Source organism: Haliotis cracherodii, unplaced genomic scaffold, assembly GCF_022045235.1.
Source record: "Haliotis cracherodii isolate W230 unplaced genomic scaffold, xgHalCrac1.p SCAF_21, whole genome shotgun sequence".
NCBI lineage: Eukaryota > Metazoa > Mollusca > Gastropoda > Lepetellida > Haliotidae > Haliotis > Haliotis cracherodii.
Genome location: NW_027266277.1, coordinates 6,012,107 through 6,032,595, shown reverse-complemented (window position 1 = coordinate 6,032,595; position 20,489 = coordinate 6,012,107). Strand labels below are relative to the sequence as shown.

Genomic DNA, 20,489 nt, shown 5'->3' with positions numbered 1-20,489 from the left:
CCCAACATGGGTACAATGTGTGAAAACTATTTCTGGTGTCCCCTGCCATGATATTGCTGGAATATTGCTAAAAGCGGCATAAACCATACTCACTCACTCACAATAAAGAAAGAAATCTTTCACAAAACAAAGCTTCCAAATATTTCATTGGCAGCGCTAAACGCTCTTCTAATGTTGCTTCGAATGGAGGCATGGGTTTTTATGTCACCACTTGTTAAAACATACACGTTTTTAGGCTATTAACAGCTTAGTGATGATACTGATATCCATTGTGGTTTGAGCAAGAAAAATATTTAATATGTCCAAAAATTCTAAAGTTCCATGCAGAAATAGAATTGTAAAAATTGCCTGTAATTTTAACCTTAATTTACCTCTTGATGATAAAGCTAGAATACATTTATTCATTTTACCTGAACATCAGAAAATTATTCCAAAATATATATCTATATGATTCAACCATTAAGACCTTATCACCTTTATAAAACCATGTTTTAGTCTGTTTTCAGTCGTACAAATGGGTATCTCTCATACCCTCACGTCTAGTAGCACGTTTAAAAGGAAGCCAGAAGCTGGAATGTAAACGTAAACTTGTTTCCGTCCGGTTGCGCATGCACCTCCCTATGACATGTCACAAATCTCTCAGCGCGCCTCTGAGCTGGTCGCTCGAGAAAGGACTTTCGCGATAGACTTCTAGTTTGTATTCTACTGGTACTTATCAAGTGTCTACAGTTGTTGTTCTAATAAAGTAATAATAATATGTCTTACCTGTAGACTCCTGGAATGTAATCCTTGGTAATCCATTGTTTGTGTTCAACACGCGTTTCACTGTTTGACTTGATTATAATCGTGGCAACATGTTGGGCTTCTGTGCCTCGTGTCAAAGGAAACTGGACTCTGCACCCTCTACATCTGGCCCTGGTGGTGGCACTTTGGCCACACCCAAGAAATCATTTGATAAAGACCCGCCTCAGTCAACTTATGTTTTCGACAAGACACGTGACCGTTCGCCTGCTGATGATACCGCACGAAAAAACTGATCTTCGTCAATCGGTTGATTGAGAGCGTCACTCAGCCCTCCGTGTTACGACGGGACAGGCTCATGACGAGGACCATGAGGGGACTACCGTCCCCAGTCGTCCGTCTCTCGTCCTACCAATGACGATATGGACGTCGTGCAGGTCGACAGCGAACACAGATCCTTCTCTACAAGTCGTTCCCATTCCCGGGACGACAGGTCGAGTGCCTCGTCGACAGACAGTAAACGACATGAGGACGTTCGTCGCCTTCGAGGTCATCGAGAGTTGATTCGGACGATAACTACGATGGGGTTTGTAGCCCTCGTCTCCACGGGGGACGCTCTCGAAGGGAGTTTTGGGGAGATCAGCGTCTTAGAGATAATGATCGATCGACACCCTCGTCTCACTTTCATATCGACCTGGCTTTGATAGCCCAGAACACGGCGACGGTACTCGCCTCGACGGCGTCGACCAAGAAGGATTCGACTACGTTGGAGGTCCATGGAACATCGACCAGTACACCAGTACCTTCATCTATGTCTACACAATCCACGCCTTGCTATGGCTTCGCTATCTCACTTTCTGCCTGAGTTATCAAAAGATGATGACACACTAACGTGTGCTGGCTTTAAGGTCGGAGATACGCCGCAGTCTCTTCAGTATTCTCCTCCCGATGTCTTCAGAGCCATGGCTCAACATATGGACCAGAACCGCCTGTTCGATCGCGTTACCCAATCTATGGCATGCCGTTTTCGTCACACATGAGTAGGGACTTGGATTGGGGGCTACTCTTCAAGAAACCAGCGCCCTCCAAGATTCTTGTAGAAGACAGGCATTTGGAATCCATGGATACTGCTGTTTGTCACCACCTACAACCGCTTGCTATGCTGTCGACAGCGCTCGAGGCCCTCTCAGTGTACTTTGAGGAGAAAGACCCCCAGGACGACGAAGAAAGGACGGTGCCATTGATCTTCACCTGTATGCAACAGTGGATCTCGGACGTCCTCGCCTAGTCCTGATATGTATTGGGCCAGGTTACTACGGCATGTCGTCATGGTTACATCGACTGCACATGACAACATTATCGACACGAGAATGTGCAACGGGCCTTTCGTAGGGACATGCCTCGACAGCAGTCCCGCAAGAGAGTGGCGGTCGAGTTCTGGAAACTTCGATTCCGTCGGAAACGGCTGATGATACAGTCGGACAACTCCACAGTCATCCACTGCATCAACAAACAGGAAACGACTCGGTCGGCGGCCCTTTTTTGACTGCCTCCGTGGCCTAGTGGTAGAGCGTCCGCCCGGAGAGCGGAAGGTCCGGGGTGCGATCCCCGGCCACGTCATACCAAAAGCCGTTAAAAGATGGTACATGTTGTTACCCTGCCTGGCGCTCGGCATTAAGGGGCTAAAACAAGGACTGGTCGGCTCAGACAAATAGACGATGCCCTGTCGAGACCATCCACGCTGTCTCCAACTGAGTGGATGATCCATCCGACAGTCTTTCATCTGCTGACAGACCGACTCTGGTTGCCCCAAGTAGATCTCTTCACAACCCGGTACAACAACCGCCCTCCTAGATTCGTGTCGCCGGTTCCAGACCCACGGGCATGGGACCACGACGCTCTAGCGATATCATGGGAGGGTCTAGATGCTTACGCGTTTCTGCCAACGGCGCTGTTACCATCGATACTGGAGAAAGTTCGTAAAACGGCCAGCCTACGTCTGCCTTTGGTCGCGACTTATTGACCGACCAGAATGTGATTCTGGGAACGTCTTCAGATCATCGATCAGTCAGCGTTCCCGTTGACAGATCGAGACGACCTCCTTCTTCATCCTCACAGCGATGACTTGCATCCAGGGATAAAAACCTTGTTTATGAAGAAGGGAAATTCGGCTAAAGCTGCAGCACTTGTCTCGTCGGCACATCGAGTTACAACACGTAAGCTGTACGATGACAAGTGGACCACTTTCTCCATTTTTCACAGGTGGCGGAGTTCTTAGTCTATTTCCGGTCATCTCAAGTATCGGAAATACATGCCATTGATGTCAATCAGATTACGTTCAATCAGTGTAACCATGGCAACGTCCATCTTGGTCTCAGATGGGATATTTTTAGCAAAAAATCAACTTCCTGGACAAGATTCGAGAATGTTCCACATTCCTTCCTTGTCTACCATTATGGGCCCTCATGATCACGCTGTTCTCACCCTGTGCCCAGTTCGTGTGCTTCGTCTTTACCTGCAGCGATCTAAACAGCGATGACAACATTTTCGACGGCTGTTCATACCGCTCTCAACCAATGCAAAGAAAGAGATTACACATAATACTCTCTCTGAGCGGTCATTCTCAGAACTTGCGAGGCGCAAGGACTCGCACCTCCCACCTCCCACCTCCTCTCATCAAAGAAGTTTGAGCCATAGCTTCAACATTAGCACTCCACAGTAATTGTTCGCAGCAAGCTATTATATCGAGGGCTGCTTTTTGAGATCTGCTTCAGTGTTTGATTCGCATTATCTCAGAGATATCTCAACAAAAGATGTTGAAGGACTCAAACAGTTTGGCCCACTCGTGGTGGCACAACAGATCTCCCAGTCAAGACAGTGAATTTTGGTTTTGGTTGAGAGCGGTCATTCTCAGAGCTCACGAGGCGCAAGGACTCGCACCTCCCACATCCTCTCATCTGCACGAAGTTCGAGCCATAGCTTCAACATGAGCAAACAGTTTGGTCCACTTGTAGTGGCACAAGAAAAGACAGTGAATTTGTGCTTTATTCACTTTGGACTTTTTGCTCGACACCTCGTGCCAGATAACAGGTTACAATAAAAACTGTTGGTGAATGTACGCATTCTTATGGTTTTTGTTGCATGCTGTACTTCGGCTGTTTTATTATGGTTATTCGGTGTATGCATCGTCTTCCCATACTTTATAGTACTGCTCGTATTTTTTAGTTACCTTGTATACTGCGAGTTGCTCTGTAACTAAATTATGCGCCGACCACACTTCGATCGCAATTCAACTGACGTGTGCAGTTGTCCTGTCGCATCGATACTTACTTGTGGGTTGAAGAGCATTAAACATGCTGTTTTAGTTACATTGTATACTGCGAGTTGCTCTGTAACTAAACTATGTGTCTATCACACTTCGATCGCAGTTCAGCTGACGCGTGCAGTTGTCCTGTCGCATCGATAATTAGTTGTGTGTCGAAGAGCATTAACCATGCTGTGCGTTCGTGATAAACAACTTGTCTCGTCCGTGCATTTGGTCGAGTGTTCTATTGTCACTACAGGGGTGAGGAACTTGGTACATTTGACGTGAAAGAGGTTACTTCCTGATTACTTTCCCCGACCCTCCTTCCAGTGTTCCGTCGAATTCTACCCATTTGTACGATTGAAAACAGACTAAAACATGGGTGTTTCAGATTAAAAACGATGTTTTATTGGTCTGTTTTCAGTCCTATGTTCCCACCCAGCCATCCCCACAGGGAAGTAATCCAGTCCAGTCCTGCTTGATGGCTTATTCTTCGAGATTTGTGACAGTCATAGGGAGGTCATCTTCCAGAGGCAAGAGAGTTAACTGAATATAAAAGTCCAGTTTCTACCCTTGCCGAACTAGGCTGGTATTATGGAGTTACATTTTGGCTTGACTAATGAGTCTATGCATAGTCCAATCAAAATCGCGCAACAAAATCGAAATCCTGTTCATAAAGTGTCATGCAGATTTCGGTCGACTTCAGGATTTTTTACAAAACAATTCACACCGCTAACTCGTTGTCAACAGATATTTTCCAAATCTTTTCATGTTTTTAATCAAGGTGCTCACGTTATTTGATGCACGTTATTCATTTTATCACAATATAGATCTTGATTATTGATCAGATCGTCTTGACTGGGCGCCACCGTTTTGTTTGAAGCAAATGCATTGATTGGTCAATAGGTGAGGCATAGAAAGGACATAACTCGTAATAGCCACTGGTGGCGCTACAATCGAGCCCAGTAATTCCAGCCTAGTTTGGCAAGGGTGGAAACTGGACTTTTAAAGTCAGTTAACTCCCTTGCCTCGGAAGATGTAGGGAGGTGTGTGCGCAACCGGACGGAAACAAGTTTAATGTTTACATTCCAGCTTCTGGCTTCCTTTTAAACATGCGACTAGACATGAGGGTATGAGAGATACCCATTTGTACGACTGAAAACAGACCAATAAAACATTGTTTTTGATCCGAAAAACCCGTTTTTTTATCTCGACAGCCTTCTTCTACTGATACTAATACTCTACTGCTAACAATACTACTACTGATACTAATACTCTGCTGCTAACAATACTACTACTGATACTAATACTCTACTGCTAACAATACTACTACTAATACTCTACTGCTAACAATACTACTACTAATACTCTACTGCTAACAATACTGCAACTGATACTAATACTCTACTGCTAACAATACCTCTACAGTGATCCATCGCTATTGCGCTCTTTGATAAAGCGCTACCTCGGTTACTACCCGCGGTAACGCATGGCTCCCAAAATTTATGTACACTTTTTATACTGAGAGTTTTACCGAGACATGATTTTATTGTTGTTCAATGTTCATTTGCACATAAGGCTTCTCATTGCATATGTTTATTGCTGAATGGAGTTCTAATAATCTGTTTGAAAACATACGATTGTTCTGCTAGTTAACTTTTCACACTATACATCCTTTGATTTAGAAGCGCATGCATGCAATAAAAGAGAACCAATTTGAGGCGATACTGTCAACTTACATGTAGTTGCTGTCACAACACGACGGTCATTCCTTTTGATTCGGATCAAGTAACCATATCAAACCAATTAATCTGGCTTGAATGTGTATCTATATTTGTATGAATGTGTATGAATGCGCACATGTAATAAATTCTAGTGCTGGTCAAAACTCTCGTTTTCCGTTTTTAAAGCAACATGACCAGTCAATGCCACTGAAACACTCTGTACTTGCGTAATGAATTGTGATTGGCTCTTCACTCATAGCGTCTGTTACTACCATTATCGATCAATATTTTCATGTAAGTAGAGTACTTTCACTTTGAATGAGACAGTGAAGGCTTGTAAATAATAACAAACGGCGAAAACATAATGGATATATTTTTACACTATGAACCGTGAACAACTTGTTTTATTGCAATGTGCGAGACAAGGCGAAGATCGTGAGATTGATCGAGCGCGCTCCCCTGCCTCCGCCTCGTTTAAACGGCTCATCGTCTATAACGCCCACCAATTATTTGGACCCCATTGGTAGCGTTGTAGCGAGGGACCACTGTACTAATACTCTACTGCTAACAATACTACTACTAATATTCTACTGCTAACAATACTACTACTAATATTCTACTGCTAACAATACTACTACTAATATTCTACTGCTAACAATACTACTACTAATATTCTACTGCTTACAATACTACTACTTATATTCTACTTCTAACAATACTTCTACTAATATTCTACTGCTTACAATACTCCTACTGATACCAATATCCCAATAACAACACTAATACACACCATGCAAATGCATAAGTAATCATTAATAATGTTAATAATTATTAACAACATGGATGTTCATATAGAAATGACACTACTGTCTCTTTCAAATAAGAATCGATACATCAACTTATAGTTTGTCATGTATATTCAATGTCACTGCACTGTTACACTAGAGGACGCCTGCCTGCTCTGTATAACAATGTGGTGTTCCTCACACCTAGGTTTCCCCACAAAGTCGAGGGTATCTGTGTGACATGGCTGTCATGTCTGTGTTCATCCAACGTCACATACTCCCACAGAGGTGCATGTCACTCACACTCACTCAGAATATCAGAGACACTTCTCTTCCGTGGTATTGGAGGTACTTCTTCCTCAGTATGTTACTATAGGGGTGGCCGGCCAGTTCCGGGACACTACAATATCATATAAGCACCGATAGTTAATTAAGGTGTATGTCACCTTACAATACAATGTAGCAGAATAAAGAAATGCATCAAAATGCAGTGGAACACTGAAATATAAACTGAGTGGAAGTGCCTTCTCATTATTACATATAATTACATCTAAAAACTACACTACATAACTTAAAATCCTATCCGCCATATACACAATCCTACATGAAACCATCTTCCTGAGGCAAAAGAGTTAACTGACTTTAAAAGTCAAGTTTCCACCCTTGCTGAACTAGGCTGGTATTATGGAGTTACATTTTGGCTGGACTAACGAGTTGTCAGCAAATAATTTCCAAACCTTTTCATACTTTTAATCAAGGTGCCCGCGTGATTTGATGTACTTAGCGATGTAAGAACCGTTTTATCAAAATATAAATCTTTATTATCAATCAGAGTCTTGACCAGGCGCCGCCATTTTGTTTGAAACAAAAGCAAGTGATGGAATGGGATTGGTCCATAGGAGAGGCTTAGAAGGGACATAACTCATAATAACCACTGGTGGCGCTACGATCGTGCCCAGGAATTCCAGCCTAGTTCGCCAAGGGTGGAAACTTGACTTTTATAGTCAGTTATATCTCTTGCCTCGGGAAGATGACTTGAAACAAATAAATGCAAAGACTTACGCCAACCTCAGTGAGAAGCTTCATCACTGTCAGTCCATTTCTGGAACCTTGTATGAATAATAGGCTGATTCTTGCTGACTGTGCAACTACAACCCTGCCCAGCTGTTTAATATGACCAAGCTACCCCTGACCTCCCTATTGTAGCACCGCAGCTTTCAGCCATACCCAGTTAGCCTCCCTGACTCTAACCTGTTCCTATGGTGTTACCTGACAGTATCTAACAACAGCCCCCCAAGCTTAATATACCCGTTTAACCATACCATACAACCTCTATATCTATTTTGTACAAAATTTATGATATTTGGTATTTGTTTTGTTTGTAGAGATATTCAACACAAGTCCTTTATGTAAAATATTTCACTTTTGACCATGTTTTGCCCATGCCCTTCAACAGGTTCAATGTTTCTCTCCAAATGCACATATGTCTGTGTGAACCCTGCTCTGAAATTGTTAAATTCAGGGAGATTTTATTGTTGGTTTTTCCTGAGTGTTTAGTCAGAAAATATTTGAATATCAACATTCTCATCAACTTTTGTTATGTGGCTGTCTGTGTTGACATTTCCAACTGTTGACTGCATATCCAGGTGAGCTGCAGTGCTGTGGCACTAGTTTCTCGAGTACTTGCCAACACTGCAAGTTGCTTCAGCTTCTAGTACATCGCTATCTGATGGCCAGTGCAAAGAGCCAATGAGAATGATCCAACCCCAGGCCTGAGCTGTAGACCAAACAATAGAGAAATGTTGTATTTCTCTTTGTTCTGTACTCTAATCTGTTTATTCAGTACATGGGTGGGCCAGCGGCCCATAGTACAATTCGGTTCACCAGACATGTATAAAAATACAACTGTGTACACCTAAATACACAACAGCAAGGCATTCATAGATAAAGAATATTACTTCTGCAAAAATGAATTCCTTAACTTAAAAGCGTGGTAAATATAACAAGCCAGACTTCTAATTGTTGACTGATGCGGAGACGACATAAGTATGTAAAATTGTTCTATTGATGGATTTACATAATATTTTTGAGGAATATGTGTCACTCGGAGAGCATAATATTTTTCACAAACCAATACAAAATGGTATTCAGACTCAACATAGCCTGTTTTACAAACCATACATAACCTTCGCTGTCTTGGGATACCAAAATATCTCCCGGTTTCTATGTGGAGCGAGTGGGAGCTAGCTCTAAAACGTGCCAGTGCAACGCGAAACTTATTGATTGTAATAGCCAATAAATAAAATTCCCTGCTAAACCTAAATTTATAACAAAGATATGATGAATACTTGGGGCTATTGGTCAAAGCAAAATGCCAATCTTGTTCATAAGAGCATTTTAATCTTTGTATGAACTCATCAATAAATGAAATAGAAATAACAAGATGCTGATTTTCCCATACGTAGCCAAAGCCATAGGCGTACAAAAGTAATTTAACTCTAGAGGCCCAATTAGTCTTACCTGCTATGGCCTGCTGCACAAGCATATTGTAACTTTTTCGTGGATAACGCGAATTTGTTCTGTACTCATGGAACATTGGTCTGAATTTTAATTACTGTGCTACATTGTTCTCTTATGACTGCACGTGAACATCAGATATGTTTGACTTTTACAACCAATGTTCATCTTCTTGCAGGAAACCAGAATTGCTGAAGGGTGTTTACGACATGGGTTTCAATGCTCCCTCCAAAATCCAAGAAACAGCTCTACCAACATTATTAGCAGATCCGTAAGGCTGAGTTTAGAATAAGTCAAATATCTTAAGTTTGCATTATTATTAGACATCTAAACTGTTGTTCTGTTGTTCATCATGTTCAGTGTCAAAGTGTTTTTGCTTTATTGTAAAGATGTACTGTCATATATATATATATAGGGTAGAACTGATGTAAAGGATGGTATGGTGTGGGTTTCTCCTTTTGACCAATATCTTGATTTTTATTCCAAGGCAATTAGATGTATATCTTTTGATATGAAATATCAAGACGGCATGGAAAGGTTATAGGCTTTTTATGAGATTTGAAGAATAAAACAGAGGGTCTCTAACTTAACAAGCTCAAGCTCACATTTATGTGTTTCCACATACTTTCCACTTGTCATGCAGATTGTGTCATTTGGCTGATTGTGTGTCATCTTACCTCAGTTGTGTAGGACATAGATCATACTATTCTATCACTGTTTTGTCTCATCAAGACTTGATAATATACAGGGCACTCTGATAGCTAGAATATTGCTAACTCACAAAATCTGAAGATCAGTTCATATTTTTGTGTATTTAGAATTGTGTTCATATGTAATGAATATCCTGTATTGGCATAGATAATAGTACTGATGTTTTCAGGCCTGTGAACATGATTGCCCAGAGTCAGAGTGGTACAGGGAAAACTGCAGCCTTTGTTCTCACCATGCTGAGCAGATGTGACACATCCATCGATAATGTGCAGGTGAGACTACTGCCTGTGATGTTTATGTTTGTGCCAAAGAATAAATAGAGGTTAAATCACGCTTGTGTGTTTGGGGATGGTAAATATCCTGCATTAGGAATAAACATTGTATTTAGCAAGCTTTGTGAATACATCGTGTTTATTCCTAACATAGGATATTTACCATCCCTAAACACACAAGCATGATAACCTCTTTATCACATAATGTCCTTCTTTGATTCTGTGCTTGAAAATCACTTTCCCTCTCTCTTAAACATTACCAAAACATTGGGTGTTTTCCTGGAATGTGCCATTAATATTTATTACGTCACAGGGTAAGTGATGTGTCAGTTGGACAGTGACAGTAGCCAATATAGTTCCAACTGAAATCTGTTTCTTACACAGTGGCGAAAGCAACATATATGCAAAGCAACAATTGTTTTTACTTGCCTTTCGTGGCAATCCATCAATCTGTCCGCAAGAGTAACTGCCCTTTGCCAAAGGAAAGCTTCTCTAACCCTAGTCTATGAGACGTCACGGCCACGTTCAGACGTTGTTGACAGTCGGCCTGTCCTGTCATAACGTTAAGAAATGCTGTCAGATGTACACACAGCGACAAAATAAAACAAGGTAACAATTCAAATATATTTTGGCCAAATCCAACTATTTTAATTTGTTGAAAACGTTTCAAGCCACAGAGGTTTACAAGCACAGATATGGCTACTGATCCCCCTTGGCTAGGCCTAGTGCCCTCGCAAAATTGTTTCGAAATTTATATCTCCAAAGTTGCCAAAACTTATAAAATGCCTTAGCTGCGTCACAGTTAGACACTGATTTTCAGTATATTAGACTGTTCTTTTGATAATGATAGCAATTATCCCTGTAGTTTATCCAGATTCCTGATGGTTAAATCTGACTCAATTGCCGAATGACAAGGGCGACGCAATGTTTGTTTATAAACACTGGAAGTAGTCCCTCCTCAACCTTTGATATTTGCATCTCTATCCGCATATGACCCCAACGGATATCGTTTTTGTATGATAATATGTAATTATTTCTTATCCTGATTGTACACTTATTATCTTCAATCCCATAACACAGAACCCAAGATGTGCCTCCTCACTAGTGGGTACTCACAAGGGGTCACCAACCACACTTACCTTCTTGTCATGGCAAACATAGTTGTCAGCTGCGCTCAATATCTTTAGTATTGGACTCAAAATCTGTTGTTGTTGTTGTTTTTGTGCACTTTTCCTGGTAAATAATATGTCGTGGGTGATCATTTTGTGGAATGTTACTTCTCACAATAATGCCTCAAATGGTTTATTTGTTTGGCACATTGTTGTGGTTTTTTTAACGTTAGGTCGCCAGATGGTTGTGACCAAATTGCTTTCAGTCATCATCAGTATGTGTTTGTTATTTTACAGTTTGTATTTTTTGTTGAACCTCACTATTCAGCAAGATGCTGATCAGCTCATTCCCATATACCTCTGGTTTCTGTTTCAAGGGTGAGATTATTTACACAGGCTATCGTTGTGATCTATATGGGAGTGAGCTTCCATTTATTCATGATGACTGCGAATAAGGTCCCCAGATTTTACAGCAGCAGCGTGACTTCTACAGCCTCTGTCCCTCTGATGAGATGATGTGTCAACTTGGGAAAGTCAGACTGGACAGACACTGCAGTTGATAGGAGGCTAATTCGACATGAGGAGGGGTCTCTTTCTGGTTACACAAGACATTAATCAACTAATCAGTTAATCAACTCAGACGTTTTCAGTTTTTTCTGCAAGAAGCCTAAATCAGCCTACTTTTGAAGCTAGTCTCAAGATATAGCTGTTGTGGTGGATGCTCCAGTTGGAAGCCTTTGGCAAAGACTCTTTAAGAGTCTTCATTCCTGCCCACCACCTGTTTTAAGATGCATCTCAACAAGGAGGGGGTCTCATGGAGGTGGTCAGAGGAGCAGGAGACTGCATATCAAACACCTGGAATTTCTGGCAATACAATGTAGGAAACACCAAGGTTCTTGTCTCCAGAGACGACTCCACAGTGACACACTACATCAACAAGAATGTTTCATGCTGGTAGAACTCAGCAAGAGATAGCGGATATGCTCAATTCGTCCCAGACTGTGATTTGCAGACTTTGGAACAGCTTTCTGCAGACAAGATGTTAGAGATCAGCCATGCACAGGGATTAGAAATTGTCTGCATGCTTGGCAACCATTGTTGTACCACCATTAACCATTCAACACATTACAGCCAGACACCAATGGTTGTTAGAATCTGGGGGAATCACCGATAGTCTCTTGGTATGTTTTCAGATGTGTCCACGTTCACTGTGAACTCGCTGGATAGGCGTGGACATGTTTGGAGGCAATCTAGCAAACATGATGCGAACATCAAAGTAGGGGAATATGACACATTTGTTGGTGGGTCTAACAATATTGGGCGGAACCACTATGACTGCTGGAACGCCACTGTATATTGTCCATGAAAGGGTTACTGGACAGTACTTCTTAGACGACATACTGACACCAATAGTTGTGCCGTTTGCATGCCAGGTTTTGTCTTTCAACCAATACCTCTTGAGTCCACCGTGTACATATCTTAGCTGACAACCTCCATCAGCAGAACATCACCAGAATGCAAAGGCCATCCAAGAGCCCTGACCTTACCATACACCCCATACAGCACATCTAGCTCATGATTGGGAGAAGTATACACTGACACCAAAGGCCACCCACTACCAGTCCTAGACAAATTCTGAAGTAACATTATCAATATTCTGTGGTAAAATTACCAAAATTTCACACCTAAAGTTACCAAAATTACAAAAGAATTACAAAAACTCTAATCCAAATCCGAAACCAAATAATTCCCCACACAGTCAATATAAACAGCTGTCATTGTATAATATGCATAGCGTCACCGAATATATACTTCATAAACATGGTTAAGTAGTCATAATACCACACGAATATTTTATAGTGAGAATTATTTGGAATTTTTGCATGAATCATACTTTGTATGTTTGAATCATATGTGAAATATTTGGGCATCATTTTCGATAGACAATCTTGAAAATAATGAGAATTAGTGTGTTGATTGATAAAAATAGGCAAATTTCATGATTTTTCTGCAATTCTGCGCTGAGTTTTCCATAATCATGGAATTGCAGAATTAGTCTGGGACTGCGCTGCGTTAACTGAACTGGGCCAGGTGCTGCAAGAGGAGTGGACTATACTCCCTCAAATTGTCATATGGAGATTGGTTCTGACTAGGCCAGACAGTACAAACAGATGTTTGACTAATCGTGGGTGCATGACCCATTATTGATCAAGTCATCTGAACTTCTTCATTGACTGCAAAAGCCTCTCATCTTTCTTGGAAGTTTGGACCGTTTCAATACACCGCAAAGATGTTTTGTTGATTGTCATGTTACACCTTGTCTCTCCTTGTTCTAATCTGCCCATTACCATCACTTGATGTCTCCAGTCTCAGCATTCTGTTAAAAGGGACACATCTGATCATATTGAAGATATCTCCAAAATATCAAATTTTCAAGCATATAATTCCTTGGAATACCTTACCTCTATTACATCATAACCACAGTCCTGCATTTTGGTTGTGCTCATGTTATAAAATCTCCAGAATTTTCAATAGACTCCTCTTCACTGCCAAACAGTACTGGAACTGCTCCACTGCGCCTGCACAAAGGTGGAAAACTTTTTTCTGTGTGTGCCGGTGGGTACGGGTGGCCCAGTCGTCTAAGGCACCGCAATTCGCTGTGCAGAGTTGCATCCCTTGGGCACGCCAAAAACCTATGATTGTTTGAGTTGAATCCCGGTTCGCCCAGATTATGTGTCTAGGTTTTTCAGCACCATACCCGTGTTTGTGGCTTTCACCGAAGTGGTAAATGTCTGAGACTTGCATCACTTCAGGCTTTCCTCCTACATTAAGCTGACACACCATGATATAACGGGAATACTGTTAAAAGTAGCCTTAAACCCAACTCACTCACTCACTCACTCACTCCTGTGTGTGCCAATGTCAACAGCAGACATATTGTATCTGTTAAAATTAGCTCACAATTTGTTTTGATTTCATACTTTAATGTCAGGACTTCGTTTCGTACAATATGAAAGATTTTGAACACATGCTAAATTGGCTTATTGTTTACCTAGAGGTCTGTGTGTTGTTTTGACATCATATTGACCTGTCAGATCTTTCATGTAAGATCCGCCCCCTGAAAGTGCAGTAGTTCCTATCACAGATGTCGCTTCAAGTGTAGTCCATCACAGTCCAGCGTCGCAACTACTGATTCTGCCACCGACTGAGGGATAAGCTTTGCACTATGTTGTATTGGGATCAGAAATCATTTAAACAATTAAAATATTTATGATATTTGTAGACATTTCCTGACAGCAGCTCTAAGGTTTCACTCGTCCCCTGCCAGAAGTGTGTGCAGCTTTCATGTGAGAGGGAAATGAGGCTCGAAGGAAATAAACTTTTGTCATTGACCAGGTGGAAAGTGCACCTGATTTTTGAGGCATATTTTGGATTCTCTGTTACTGGTTATGGGATAGAAGAGAAGGAAAGTGCAATTTGTTGTGGCTATGGACTAATATCATGAATATTCTAATTGATTGAATTTGTGCTCCTACACTGCTGCAGCATCTATATAGAAGTGTGTATTATTCACAACAAGATATGGTGACTGATGTCTGGTATGCTATGATCTGTCTACCCTGCACAGAAAAAGTCTTATTCTTTGGTAACATTAACAAACTGTCTTTGTTTTATTCTTCCAGTGTTTGTGTCTTGCACCAACATACGAGCTAGCTCTGCAGATTGGGGAGGTCACAGAGCAGATGGCCAAACACATGACAGATTGTAAAATAGGCTATGCCGTCAGAGGACAAAGAGGTTTGAGTCTTGTATTCTGGACACTTTTGATTTCAGTGATTGGTTTGTGGTGTGCAGAAAGACAGGAAATAGGTCTTCAAATTAACTGCTCCTGGGGCAGTTCAAGGCCTCCAAATGTCAGCTATCATTTTAATACTTGTATGTTGATGCATTTTACAAAATTGGGTCTATGAAAAGTCCCACATGAAACAAGTTTAAAGGATAGAAAATCTATATATATAAAGTAAATGGCCAATTGACCAGTGAAGAAATGTTTCTGGACAACAACTTCAGATTGAATCAGAAAAGGCCACGAGTGACCTTCCTAAAGCATCAAGGTCAAAATATGGTCTTTCGTAAATTATGTTTGTCCTTTTCCCTATGTGTTTTACTGCAGGTATGTTTAAAATCTTATGATTTTAGTGAGTAGCAGTTAAAGATGGCTAGGGGGGTCCTTCTTACGGTAACTCTACATGGAACTTTATGTTTAGGAGATGTCTTGCACTAGACGGGTGTTTTCCCAAGAGAGAAGTGATATAATTACATTATGTTGTGGCACTTGGCCCTGTGCACAGTGCGCAGATCACATATCAGGCAAAGTTAAGCAACGTTGGTCGCAGATTAGTGACCATGTTCGGCAGCTGGACTTTTGAGAGTTTATAGGGCTTCAGTCATGAAGTGCATGTGATGTCTCCTTAGCAAGGGACTTAGTTTGAAATATGCTTCTATTCACCAAGCGGTGAATGGGTACCCAGTAGGATGAAATGGTCATGTAACTGTTCAACTTCTTGGACCTCACATGCTATTTGGGTTGTATACTTCCAAGGGAGTTTAGAAAGAAAGTCGAGTGCACACTGGTCCATAGACCAATCTCATTAAAATCAGATCTTAGTTCTCGCAACCGCTAAACAAAGATCTGAGGACATCCCATTATGGGTCACGTCAGAACAACCTTGAGCAAACTTTGACCGACCAATGGAATGACTGACAACAAGTCAACATTAGCCAATCAGAAGGCAGCTTTCTCATGTTTTCGGCACTAATTTCAAATTTGCGACTACGCTTCGAAACATATTTTGACAAATTCTCAATTACAAATTTGAAACCTGAACAAAAGAACATTCTGGAATGGCTAATAGATGGTCTTGATTGTATGGATTCAGTTGTTAAACCTGTAACTATCGTTCGGAATACCCCATGTTAAAGTTATCGAGGTTGCATGATTAGAAATCATATCCCGACTGTCACTTTCATGATGTGGTAAGCGATGCTCTCATTGGTCAGATGAAAGGTCGTTCTGACATGACCCCTAATGGGATGTACTCAGATCTGTGTTTAAGGGTAGCGAGAACTAAGATCTGATTTTACTGAGATTGGTCCATGGACCAGGGTTATAATGGTGCTAGCGCTTTGAACATGCTTCAACAGATAGACTATAGCGCTTTACAAATATCCATTGATTGTTATTTATTATTATGCCTTTTGGTTCCTCTTTGTGTTAGCTTGAGCCAAGGTACTTTCATCTGGTTGATGTTGTAGAAGACATGCAAGGCATGTGGTAAAGCGGCAGCTTCTGTTTCACTTGCAAACACTTTTCAGTGTGAATATACAGAATTTCAGATGACCACCCGTCACCGGTCATAGACAATAAATTTCAATTTGGCAGATGTTTTTTTTAAGTAGTCAGACTTTTGACTGATAGAAACTCTAAACAAGGTGTTTCACAATTTAATAATTCAAAAGTAAATATTAGTGATTAGTCCTTGCCATATCGATTCAGAAATTCTAAACAGCCGTGTCTTTGCATCAAACTTTCTGTATCATAGGGAAACGCTGGCAGGAGCTATAGTGACTTTGTCAAGGTATATCAACCATTTTTATTGATTTGTAAGCACTAGCCTAAGCAATGTTTGTGTTTTGCGTATTCGACTTATTATCCCCCGCCACGAAGTGGAAGGGGATATAGGAATGGGTGTGGTCCTTCCGTCTTTCTGTCCTTCCATCCTTCTGTCCGTCCGTCACATTTCGTTTCCGGAGCTGATCTTGAAAACCATACCATATTTCTTCACCAAACATGGCACGTAGATAGGTCAAGTAGTGAACTGGTGCCTTTTGATAGTTTGTGATTTTGAAAAAAGAAATTTTTGAGTTTCCATAGCAATGACTTTGATTTAGACTGAAAATAGCGGTAGTCCTCGTTTCCAGAGCAGATCTTGTAAACCATACTATATTTCTTCACCAAACTTAGCACATTGATAGGTCTAGTGGTGAACTGGTGCCTTTTGATAGCTAAGAATTTTAAAAAGAAAATATTTTTCGAGTTTCCATGGCAACGACTTTGACTTAGACTGAAAATGGCTGTAGTCCTGGTTTCCAGAGCAGATTTTGAAAACCGTACCATATTTATTCTTCAAAGTTGGCACATAATGTCATCTCACAGTATTGAATAAATTTCCTTTCTTGTTGGTTAGTTCTGCATTGCATGTGTGTATGTTCCTCCAAAAGTGTCATGGACACGATTGTTGCAATCACTTACTAACTTTATGCAGAAACACAACTCGTTACAAATACAACAGTGTATCTGATCTTAAACCTACTCAACTGTATAAACACTGCCTCCTATCCTGTATATATTCTTGTCAACCATACTCTGTAGTTCACTTGTTTGACGCCCATTTCTGGTGTCCCCTGCCGTGATATTGCTGGAATATTGCTAAAAGCGGCGTAAAACCATACTCACTCACTTGCTTGATATCGGTGTTAGAGCCTACACCGAAACCATCGATCCTAATTGTAATAAAGAAGTTGTTTGTCCATATGTCTCATCCTTACTCATTACGAATACAGTTACATATTCTATAATAAACTGCAGATGGCAAAACAACACCAGTAATAACTTTTTTTACTGCTGCAATTAGGCCATTTACAAAAAGGCCCAGTGAACATAGTTCACTGGAGGTAATGCATTGCACACAACCGGGCATGTCATATTGGTGGGGGATATGAGTATTTCATGCTTGTTGATTTTTGCTTCGACTTCTTACATTTCTTGGGTCCAATTCATTGGGGCCACGGGTGGCCCAGTAGACTAAGGCGCTGTGATTCGCTGTGCAGAGTTGCGTCCCTTGGGCATGCCAGAAACCTATGATTGTGGGTTTGAATGCCCAGTTTCTAGGTTTGTCAGCACCATACCCGTGCTTTTGGGTTTTCACAGTAGAGGTACATGTCTGAGACCAGCATCACTTCGGGCTTTCCTCCAACATTAAGCTGACATGCGGCGATATAACTGGAATACTGTTAAAGTGGCGTTAAACCCAACTTAATCACTCACTCCAAGTCATTGACCTACATACAGCTGTTTTTGTCAAAATCACTGATATAAGAAATTTCCCCATAAAAAACAGGTAAAGTTGGATTTGCATTAGCCTCAGGCAATAATAGGGAGGTCGCATCTCCCTTGCTAAGCATGAGACTTGATAGTACCAGGAAGCCCCACACCTAGTAAAATTACTTGAACAACTGTTATACAATAGAGAATGGTTATAACACAGCTGAACTTTGCACAATAATGGCTAAAAGAAGACTCAAAGCATCATGAACAGCATTTAACACAGCAGACACAGTTGATGTTGTTCCTCTCTTTCTCTGTTGAAGCTTTTATTCTGAAACTGAGTATGACTATTCATATCCATTATGATGTTGAAGTGTTGTGAACAGTGATAAAAGCAGCAACATTTGAGGTATGATAAAGTATGCCTAAAATTCAAATGAAGTTACTTATTTAATGTTTAGCAATCAGTCCTTATCATTTTATGCAGAAAATATTTGATATCAGTGTCTTTTTTGGTGTTGTAGGCTGTTAATTACATATCCAGGTGAGTCAGAGGGCAGTGGCTCTGTTTTTATTATTTCATGAGCAACTCAATGTCTATTGTTGTAGTACCAAGGGGCCAGAAGGTTCAATACCACATCCTGATTGGCACACCTGGCACTGTGATGGACTGGTCTATTAAGATGAAGGTGTTGGATCTGAGGAAAATCCAGGTGTTTGTGTTGGACGAGGCTGACGTGATGATAGCAACACAGGGTCACCAGGACCAGTCTCTCAGAATACAGAGGTCTGAGTCAATGTTCTTAGTGTGCTTGAGAAGATATAGCACTTTAACTGCTTCAAATAAGATGAAATATATCCTACATTAATATGGTTGTATGAAATCATTATCTGATTAAGTTTATCTGTAAATAGAAATAGAATATTAAGAATATACAATTTATGCACACATTGTGTCATTGGTAGTGGTCGGAGAAGTAATAACTTGATCCAAGAACTCACAATGTGTCATTGGTTGTGGTCGGAGAAGTAGTAACTTGATCCAAGAACTTGCAATGTGTCATTGGTAGTGGTCGGAGAAGTAGCAGCTTGATCCAAGAACTTGCAATGTGTCATTGGTAGTGGTCGGAGAAGGGGTAACTTGATCCAAGAACTTGCAATTTGTCATTGGTAGTGGTCGGAGAAGGAGTAACTTGATCTAAGAAATCTATATGTGTCATTGGTAGTGGTCGGAGAAGTAGTAACAATGTGTCATTGGTAGTGGTCGGAGAAGTAGTAACAATGTGTCATTAGCCACAAGCATCATGACAACATGTCACTTTAACATACAACCTCTGTCTTTCACCAGGAACCTTGGTAGTCAGTGTCAGATGTTGCTGTTTTCGGCAACCTATGATGCAGATGTGATGAAATTTGCACAAGCTGTCATTCCAAATGACCCTGTTGTGATTCGGCTGCGTCGGGAGGAGGAGAGCTTAGACAACATCAAACAATATTACATTGAGTGCCAAGATGTAGAAGATAAGTTCCAGGCACTGTCCAACATCTATGGTACAATATCTATTGGACAGTCCATGATCTTCTGTCAGGTAATTTAAACCAAGCTGTTTGTTTTAAGTGTGTTGTTGACTCTAGTTGATGCTAGTTAAGATATGGAGTGGCCATTTATCAATTAATCTACCTGGGAAGCTGTTGGGAAAGGCTATGTTAATACTTAAGAATTGACCTTCACTTTGTGTGAGTTCACTGGAGTATGAACTTTTATGGAATGAGGGTGAAACTTTATGAATGTCGGAGTTTGCGAGCTTGCGTGTTCATACACTTATGAACGTCAATTTTGCGGTCATGTTACCGAGCTCTTGTCCAAAGCCGTATATCGTGTAAACGTCAAATTAAAAAATTATAAAAACTTACCTGCTCCTCTATCTTTGAATATCAACAACTTTTCTCTTAGGCATATGAAATGTAGGGGACGTAGTGGGACCAAGCTGTAAGTGTTGGGTTGACATTGTTGTTTTGGCTCCTAAGAGTAACAGATGTTCTGCTTGTCATCTGGATCCATGACTCATCTTGTAAATGCTAAATGTGAAAAGGACTCGTTTATTTGTCCTAACCCTGATATGACAGTATTAAATGTCTATTTTTCGTCTTTGTCCATAACACAGAGTGAAAACTGTTCGACTGAATGCACCCACAGACTATTCTCTCTCCCTTGATC

General features: G+C 41.0%; 1 protein-coding gene across 3 annotated transcripts in view; it reads left to right on the top strand.

Moving 5' to 3' along the window:
- The window catches only part of LOC139470807 (ATP-dependent RNA helicase DDX19A-like), a 58,955-nt gene that overhangs the window by 21,484 nt on the left and 16,982 nt on the right, over positions 1 to 20,489 (top strand). For all 3 annotated transcript variants that reach the window (XM_071253099.1, XM_071253098.1, XM_071253100.1), the window contains exons 5-9: positions 9,250 to 9,342; positions 9,952 to 10,054; positions 14,847 to 14,961; positions 18,881 to 19,058; positions 19,620 to 19,860. In XM_071253099.1, the coding sequence (XP_071109200.1) occupies positions 9,250 to 9,342; positions 9,952 to 10,054; positions 14,847 to 14,961; positions 18,881 to 19,058; positions 19,620 to 19,860 (730 nt within the window). The remainder of the gene's footprint in view (positions 1 to 9,249; positions 9,343 to 9,951; positions 10,055 to 14,846; positions 14,962 to 18,880; positions 19,059 to 19,619; positions 19,861 to 20,489) is intronic.